A 9,226-nucleotide genomic window follows, 5' to 3' on the forward strand; every position below is an offset into this window, starting at 1 on the left:
ACATTGTATTTATAACCTCCATTTACACCGACAACTTTTTCGTCAACATCTTACTCTTTCCGATAATTGTTGAATTTGATTTTAGAATATCAAATCTATATGAATATAATTGTGAAAAACACATAATCCGTGCATCGCACAGTCTAAACACTAGTATCTTTTCTTGCATATACTTTCGAAACCCCACTAAATGTCATCAGCTCCAATATCTTTGATTGCACATACTTTCAATCCTTCCATCAAATAATGACGTCAAGGCGAATATTGTTTCCAAAAAAGGTGATATTTTTCCCTTTGTTTCTCAATAGATGTATGAATGTATCTTTTAAACTTTTAAACTATTTATATACGAAGTGCTAATTTTACAACCATATATCCGTAAATGGAATTGTCTACAGTTATAGGCTTATAGCCATAATTCAGTTTTTGATATTAGTGCATGTTAACATTCTACTCTATAAGTTTGGGAGTACAAGTGTATCGTTACGGGCCTTTACCCAACTCACTTGTTCGTTTACATTTATAATCGTGTTCTTTTTTCTATCGACATGATCTTTGGGTTCAAATGTGCCCCCATTTGTTTTATTTTCTTAACTTTATGTATGCCACACTAACAACTTACAAAATATATCCTAGGTCAAAAGAAACTAAAAATTAAAAATTATCCCAATAAGTTGAGAACAAACGAAAAACATATAGCGTGGTGCGTGGAGCATTAATATAAGGAGTTTTACAAGTGTGCTACCAAATAACCAAATGCACGCACAAGAGTTGAAGTGCCAACCAGTTATAGAATATATTAGAAGCTAGAATTCAATTTTCTGTGCAGAATTAATAGCCACGTTGACAGTGTAATTTAAACTAGTGATACGACAACTAATCCGGGATGGAAGTTGTACATGAAACATCTCAAATCAAAACTAAAAGAAGCATATGAAGCATGTCATCAACCAACTCCAAAAAATTGCAAAAGCTGAAATCTTTCTGTAAAAAAAACTAATAAAAAGAACTAAAACAAACCCATTAATCAAACACAAATAAAATTCACCAAATGTCCAAAAAATATAATTAGATATATCAATACCTAAATGCAGTTGTTGAAATCCAGACAAGCACGATGATAGATTCCTGCAGGCAGTATGATCATTGCCCCTTTCTTCAACGATATGCGTATCTACTCATCTTCACAAATTAAGTGCAAAGAACGACTTGAACAACTAGGTAAAAAAACAGAAGAAAAAAAAACAGAATTGTAAAACCCTAATTCTGAAAACGAAAATCAAGAGGGGACAGGAAGATAATTACTTGTTGCGGCGAGGACAGTGACGGCCGAGCAAGCACCGGAGAACAGGTCGTTCTTTCTTGGAACCACCGGTCGAGCTAGCTGAGTTTTCAGCGACTAGGAGAAGTCGTGGTTCAGCGTGGAGAATGTACAGGACGCGACGGGGGCGAGAAAAGACACTCACCGGCGAGGAGAGTGACGGCAGAGCCGAGCAATCTGAGTTCGACGGCGACGCAGGGCAGAGCAGTCTATGAGTTCGACGACGACGCAGGGAATTGTAAACCGAGGAAGAAGCTTGGAGTTGAGCGCAGGGAACTCTAAAATTTTGAGATAGATATTTTGTAAAATGAATTAATTATTCAACAATAATAGTACGGAGTATTACAGCAAATAAATTTTGTTATACGAAACTGTTGCAGGGTACAATGTCATGTACGCTGCAACAGTATATAGCTATTACAGGGGGCTTTTAATACGTACGCTGCAAAAAACTCTTTTGCAGGGGGAAATTAATTTGTACGCTGCAACAACTCTTTAAAGTGTTTGACCCGCGTTGACCTACTGCTTGTTGAAGCGTATTAACACATGTACGCTGCAACAAGGGGGTTGCAACAAGGGTTTTTTCTACTAGTGGAAATATCTAACTTATATTATTATTTTATTATTCTCTAACTAATTTCTGTTATTAGTTAGTTAGGGCCATTGTATATATGCCCTAGTCTACTTGTTATTCAAGCAATGAATTCTGTTTCATTCGAATATTTTCCCAAACACAATTCTCTTCTGCTTTGCTTGTGCTGCTGCTTTGCTTCTTCATTGCTTAGCTTCTTCACAAATTCAATACCCGAAAAAGTTCGAGTTATCGCCTTTTTAGTTGTATATATCAATCACATAACGTGAGCGATCCACCTATGGGAATTTTTTTTGGAGTGCGAATGAGCCACAAGGGCGGGGATGAGAATCGATCCCGGGATAACTGGAACCGGGATAGAAGCTCTAACCAACTGAGCTATCCATCACTCTCACCAATGGGAATTATATGTGAGCGAATTATATGTGAGCAAATAATATGTGAGCGATCCACCAATGGGAATTATATGTGAGCGGCTAAGCGATCCACCAATGGGAATTATATGTGAGCGGCTAAGCGATCCACCAATGGGAATTGACATATTCGTAGTTTTTGACTTAATATCAACCATTCAGTGATGATATGTTTACTCATAAATCAGCTTCATATTTTTTACTACTTCCGTTTTAAAAAATCTTTATACTTTCCGTTTTAGTCCGTTTCATAATGTTCTTATACTTTGCTTTATTTTATTTTTGGACATGAAAATTTACTACCTTACCCTTTTTACCCTGTGAGGGGGTCGAAAAAGCACGAGGCTAATGCGTGACCTCGTCCCTCGTGGGTGTGACGTTTCTTTTTGTCAAATCAAGTGTAATTAGATTTCCTGTGAGTTTACACCCAATTGACTAGTAATATAGGAGTCGCCATTCAGTTTTTAACGACAATGAGAAAAATTGACAAAACCCGGTTATCGTGACATAAAGGGAGTGCAAATATGTTTGACCACGACTGTAGACACCTACTTTTGTCCCCATTCCCGAAAGGGAAAGGTTCGATGATGAAAGCATAAATCTCCACTTGACAACGCATCTCCTATGAAATAAACGAATCTCAATTTCCCTTTTCATTTCACCCGAAACCTGATATTTATAGAAACTGCTATTTATGGAAACCTGCTAAAAATAGTAACTGCCGTAAAATGTAGCTTCTAAAAGTGGCAAATCATAAAGGATAAAAACCTGTCAGAATTAGGTGTTGCACTCCAACATAAATCCTAAATGGGCTAGAAAACTGCGAGAATCCTATTCCTAATATGATTCGGAAATAAGAGTTACGTATTAATTAAAATCCTAACGAGCCTAGAGTTCGTAACGGGCCCAGACGCATCCCGTCGCAAGGTTAATACGCACTAAAAGACTCGATTAAGTCTCAAACTCTACGGATTTCAGGAATCCGAATCTGACTAAGAAAAACAGCCCAGATCCTATTTTCAACGCCTGGCTCTGGGCGCCGAAATCTTCGGCGCCCAGGCCTGGGCGCTGAAAATACCTGGGTACGTGTTTTTTCCTAATTCTTTATGGATTAGAACTCTGCAATTCTATCTTTCCACGAACTCTTCCCTATAAATACAGCCCCAAATTCGACGTGAAAAGAACACACAACACAATTATATTCTGAGTATTGACTCCAACCCACTACTACAGAAATAGCTTTTAATAGCGTTTCTTTAATAGCGCTTTTGCCTCTTTCCCTATCAAAAAATTAAAAATTATCATATTATAGCGCTTATTAAAAAAATGCTATAATATTTCAACATATTATAGCGATTTAGTAGGGCGCGCTGTCATATGATGACATGTTTTACAGGGCTTCCAACAAAACGCTATTGAAAACATATTTTTTAAAAAATAAAAATAAAAATAACAAAAACTAAAAATAAAAATAAAAACTAAAAATAAAAATAAAAACCTCCTAAAACATTTTTGTTCCCAAGTTTACTCTGCAAAACCCAAAAACCTCAAACCTAAGACTCTCCATTGACGCGAAACCTACCACAATTCTCTACGCGGCGGCGATTTACGGTGGTGGAGATTTAGGTGGCGAAGTTTTCTTTTCCCGGTGGTGCTTCTTCCGACGGAATTTCAAATTTCAAGGTAATCTCCCTTTCTTTTGCGAAATTCTGTTAATTTATGGTGGGTTGTTCTTATTTTGCGTTTGAAGTGTGGGATTATTGTTAATTATTTTTATTGAATTGGTTTTGTGGGGAGGGGGTTTGGATTCAGTTAGGGTTGGTTTGTTAATTATTTTTATTGAATTGGTTTTCGAATTGGTAGACGTAAGTAGCGCAAATTTAGTTTGGATTTGGGTTCTGTTTCTTTATTTTGATAATGGCTTAATTCATTATTTGATTTCATGATTTCACTGGAATTACGTTTTTGCTGAATTTTCTTTTCATGAGAGTAGCGCAGAACTGTAATAATGGAAGGAAATTTCATGTTTAGTTAGCTTTAAGAATAATCATGTTGATGCTTTGTCACTTTGGTTGTTAGTTCAACCAGTAGAGTTTAATTAGTATTATAGTTGATCATATGTTACCTATCAAATCAGTGAAGCTAGAAATATACATACCAATCAACACATTCCTGAGTGACATAAACTGGAATAACACTATCTTCATTATTCTGCACACAATCTAAGTTATTGATCTCAAGGACAACATCAGCATTCTGGTTTGTAAATAACACTTGCAGTAGTGTTTAACTAGTATTATAGTCAGTATATGATAAGAAATATATATTGATTTCATAATGTTGTCTTACATGCATTATAAAAAACCACGAACGCGTTGCGTCATTGCGTGCATTAAAGGCTAGTAATTATTTATTCAAACTCATTTTAATCCTCTTAAACTTATTGAAAACTATGCTTGAAAAAAAGAAAAAGATAGATGTATGCACATTGAAATCACAGGCGGTGAAGAGTGAGAGGCAAGCTAAGGATACAATTCACTTTAGATATTTGGAAAAACATAAAAATGCAAGAAATTTCCCTAAATCTGAAAGTAGGAAACCGTATAATTGTTGAGAAGTTGACAATCCTGTACGACAAGACAATGTACGAGTAAAACTTTAGAGTCCAATTTAAGTGACACAGGTTACAGAAGATTACTATCAAAGGATGTTATTGTTGTTGTTGCGTTGCTGTTGATGTTCTATATACTATATACTAAGACACTTTAATGCTGAAAATAGCTAATCTGGATCTTCAAGGTCTCCCATTCACTTTCAACTTGATTCACAAAGCCTATGCAAATGGTTACCGGTAAAAGATGTTGTTAATGAAATGACAGGTGCAGATGGGTGCTATCAATCTCTACATTAAGAAATGTGGTTAATGAAATGACAGAGCAAGGAATTAATGTTTCTTCCAGGAATGGACGGTGATGTAAGCGCTTTGACGTAATGGGAGGCTAGCAACAACCCAACACCTGGCAACTATGGGTTCTCTTTGCAGACCCAAGAGAGCAAAGATAATACATTGGTTATTTTGGAAAATGGATGACCGTCTTCATGACTGTAATTGTAGCCTACTCTTGTGGTGCTGCTAATTACACAGGTGGATCAAATGAGATGTGCTTGATGTGGAGTAGTGAACTTACTGACTTACAAGAGGAGTATCAGGACGGGCTTACTATCTTTGTTCGCAGTACACCTTCTGATATAGGTATCTTCCTTTTCTTGTTGCAATTTGAACAACTCTTAACATCTCTTTGGTATTAGGTTTTCCTATATTTGAAATCGAATGTCTTACATTCCATAACGCAGTTCAGACGTTAAGCTATCTACCTGCAAGCATACACTTATTTAGTCTTCTTTTAGTCTAAGAGAAGTGGAAAAGTACGTGTCAAATAATACCAACTTTATGATTTATTTCCTAGTACCAATGTTGAAATATAGTGACATCGTCAAGGCTATAACCATTGGTGTGATGGATTAACATAAGATGGTAGAAATTGCAAATGCATTGACTATTTTCTAATGTCTCCATGTGTACAGAATCTGGTCTTGTGATATTTCTCGGATAAAAGTTTTCATATTTTCTTTACTGTTTCATATTTAGGCCCCATGCTTTCAGTGTTTTTCATTACCAACTGGGAAAGAGGACAATATTGAGCTTATGTGTGTTAGTCTATCTACATCATTATACTCGTTTATCCATCCTTGTGGTAACTCCAATGTATTATGGTCTTAGAAATATATGTAGGTAATGCTAATACGGAGTATAGTGCATTGAGTATCAAGCGCACTTTATTGTGATGACAGTGCAATTTGAGGACTTTAACACAAATGTAATCTTCGGGAAAATATACTTTCAATAGTTGTGACATTGTCAAACATGAAACACTGTAGCTGACAAGAAATGCATACTCCTTCTGCAGAATTGACTTCTAAAGACTGCAAGCCTTGCGGGACTTATACTATTCCCTATCCGCTTTGCACTTCTGTTGATTGTGGAGATCCCTCATACTTCAATTTTCATTGTAATGTGGAAACAGGGCCTGACAGTTTCTTAACTTCCAATGGCACCTTCAAAGTCACTTCAACAGATCTTGAAAAAAAAGATATTTTCCATCTAAGATATCAAACATAACAATTCGTGTGATAGTAGATTTTTAGACTTGGTTCTTCTATCACCAAAGCTTTCCTTCCCGTACATGTTGAAAGCTGCAAAGTTGTTAAGGAACCATCTTTTTTAGAAGTTCAAAAATCCTTTGTGGAAATTGAGATAAGCTGGAAACCACCACCATAACCTGCTTGTACTATATCTTCAGACTGTCAAGTTTGGCCTCATACTACTTGCAAAGTCGCAAGAGACAGTGAAAGAAGGTGCATTTGTCGAAAGAAATTTCATTGGGAAGGTAAGCTCCTTCTGATGTCTTGCACATTTCAAGCTCACAAATTGCTCTTTTAATATATTTTGTTGTTTCGCTAGTGTATGCTTGCAAGTGAATGTTATGGAACTCTATTATTGCCGATGTTTCAGATAATGTTGACAATGTTCACCTTTGTCCCACAGAAAAATATATTATTCTCAAGGTTGTGCCTTCTTGCTTAGCTGGTGCGTTGGAAATTATTCTTCTGTGTGGGATCTTCTTTATTTATCAATCCCGGAAGGGAAGACTTACTGAACATCAAGGTAAGTACGTTTTACCAATTCACTTCTACAAATTATAGATTATTCCCAGTGATGACTGTCTTGCTTATACTTCTACTGCTGTTGACTGTCATGCTTCTACTGTCCTGCTGCTGTGTTTCTATGACAATTAGTATGGCTGATGTGTTGCTATGTGTTTCTATGACTGTCATGCTTCTACTGTCCTGCTGCTACTTAATATGGACCCAAGTAGGCAGTACATAGGACTGCTGGAATTTCTTCACCTTTTAATACAACAGATCCTTATTAAACCCAATCACTTCTAACAGGGATAACAAAGCCTCACGTCTTACACTAACAAACTTGGGACAGTAGTGAGCTAACAAACCCACTAAAATTGAAAAGAAACATACAACTTGAATTGATTTCCTCCTTCTTTTCTTGGTTGAGACTCCCAACTTTCAAAATAAAAATTATATAGACTAGTAGAAAATGGGTGTTTTATTTGATAATAGATCAATCTAAGGGGAGGAATTATCATTACTATGATTATTTGCAACAAAGTGAAGAAGTTGACCAGAACACTAGTTGAATCATCCATTTGTAAGATCTGATTATTTTTTTATAATTTATAATTAAATTTCATTTACAAATTAAGTAAGTGCATCTCTCTGATCGATTACCTGGTAAGATTACGGTGGTCCAACTTGGCAACTTCCATCACGATTAATGTTAGTTTCTAAATAGATGTGGTTATGTTTAATTCATGTCACTTTTATGTTAAAGATCCCTTTTGTTTCCCCCCTTATTCCCCCCCCCCCTTATGTCAGTCATCCTTCACACAGATAAACAAATTGAGATACGCTGATCTAGATTAAGTAGAAGACTGAGTGTAGCTCACACGGTTTAGAACAGCTCAGATCGAGTCCCCAACTTGTTGCAATATATTATGGGCACTTATTTTAGCTGTCCATTTGCACATGCTTCAATTCCTGCTGATTTATTTATGGGTAGCTGGTATTCAATTCCTGCTAATCCTGCTAATAATAGCATTATAGATTCACACAATCACACTTAGGGCTGTCAATACCGTGCTATCATATAAATAAAGAAATGCCTAAACTACAAGACTCCTTCTAACAAAAGACATTAAGTTTGTCACTTTGACACCAGATATTAAATCTGGTTTAGTGTCCTGTCTTACATCATCTCTCCTTATCTTGGACAGAGCCAGTTTAGATTGAATACTTTCTAGTCAATAAATTTATATGTTGGTAACATGGTACACTGAATTTGTGTTCCCTATACATTTTTCAATTCATACCTTGAAACGTAATCCAAAATGTAGGAAAATGAAAATGAAAAAATGCAGGAAAATGCAGGAAAATGAAAAAATGCAGGAAAATGAAAACATGAAAAAATGCAGACAAATGAAAAAAATTAGAGCAGACAAGGGAGAAACCGAATGCATTAGATGATGGCATATATATTTACTGAACACAAATACTAACTTCCAAAATGTGAAGTTCATTTTTTTTCTTCATGTATTGCACTTAATGTTAATGTTTATGGTAATACTAATTCTTTCGGGTTTTTTCCCTTCTATATATGTATGAATTCTTATACACCATTGTTTCACAGTACTTTTCAAATTGTCAGTTTCCAAGTTATGACAAAGAGCAGATTGACGAAGTAATTAAGAACCGATTGGGTGCTCTATGTTGTTCAACAATTGTATAATTGCTAGGTTATGTTGAAGGAACCAACAAACATAAGGCTCTATTGATGTATTGATTAATTTATTCTACGTAGTTTAATTTTTAGTTTTAGTTTAGATCTATGTAATCGGTTTTATTAGGGTGACAATTGTAAAAATTCTTTTAATTGAGGTATGGAAATTAATTTTCAACTATTTACTATTTTACAATATATGGTGTTATTTGTGGACAAAAAATGAAATATTTTTCAGGTTTAAATATTATATTTCAAAAAAAACATTTAATAGCGCTTCATAACATCCGCTATTAGAAAATAATTTAAAACATGGCGCCAAATCTTTAATAGCGTTTCTTTAATAGCTCTTATAGTGTGCTATGAAAGAAACATTTGAATTATCCTAGATATTACATATGACAGCGCTTTTTAAAAGCGCTATTAAAGGTACATTTTACTTTTAATAGCGAAGCCATCAACAGCGCTTCAATAAGCGCTGTTAA

General features: G+C 35.4%; 1 protein-coding gene across 7 annotated transcripts; it reads left to right on the top strand.

The window, feature by feature from the left end:
- The first annotated feature begins 3,563 nt into the window (after positions 1–3,563).
- On the top strand, positions 3,564–8,922 carry LOC110792819 (uncharacterized). 7 transcript variants are annotated; one of them, XM_056840170.1, is made up of 5 exons: positions 3,564–4,009; positions 5,206–5,579; positions 6,688–6,774; positions 6,933–7,052; positions 8,670–8,922. In XM_056840170.1, the coding sequence occupies exons 2-5, from the start codon at positions 5,414–5,416 to the stop codon at positions 8,681–8,683; spliced, it is 387 nt and encodes a 128-aa protein (XP_056696148.1). In that variant the 5' UTR covers positions 3,564–4,009; positions 5,206–5,413; the 3' UTR covers positions 8,684–8,922. The 7 variants fall into 7 exon arrangements, 6 of the variants coding, with proteins under 6 accessions (XP_056696148.1, XP_056696147.1, XP_056696146.1 ...); XM_056840169.1 differs by having other exon boundaries at positions 3,565–4,009; positions 8,652–8,922; XM_056840168.1 differs by having other exon boundaries at positions 3,565–4,009; positions 5,108–5,579; positions 6,933–8,922.
- The last annotated feature ends 304 nt before the right edge of the window (positions 8,923–9,226 follow it).

This window comes from Spinacia oleracea, chromosome 3 (assembly GCF_020520425.1).
Source record: "Spinacia oleracea cultivar Varoflay chromosome 3, BTI_SOV_V1, whole genome shotgun sequence".
In the NCBI taxonomy this organism is placed as follows: Eukaryota; Viridiplantae; Streptophyta; class Magnoliopsida; order Caryophyllales; family Amaranthaceae; genus Spinacia; species Spinacia oleracea.

What these genes read in the sequence shown, in the direction of transcription:
- LOC110792819 (XM_056840168.1), top strand. Translation starts at nt 5,414, where the DNA reads ATGACCGTCTTCATGACTGTAATTGTAGCCTACTCTTGTGGTGCTGCT. An exon ending in CAGTACACCTTCTGATATAG is followed by an intron (nt 5,580 to 6,687) that starts GTATCTTCCTTT and finishes CTATATCTTCAG; the next exon opens with ACTGTCAAGTTTGGCCTCAT. An exon ending in AAAGAAATTTCATTGGGAAG is followed by an intron (nt 6,775 to 6,932) that starts GTAAGCTCCTTC and finishes TTTGTCCCACAG; the next exon opens with AAAAATATATTATTCTCAAG.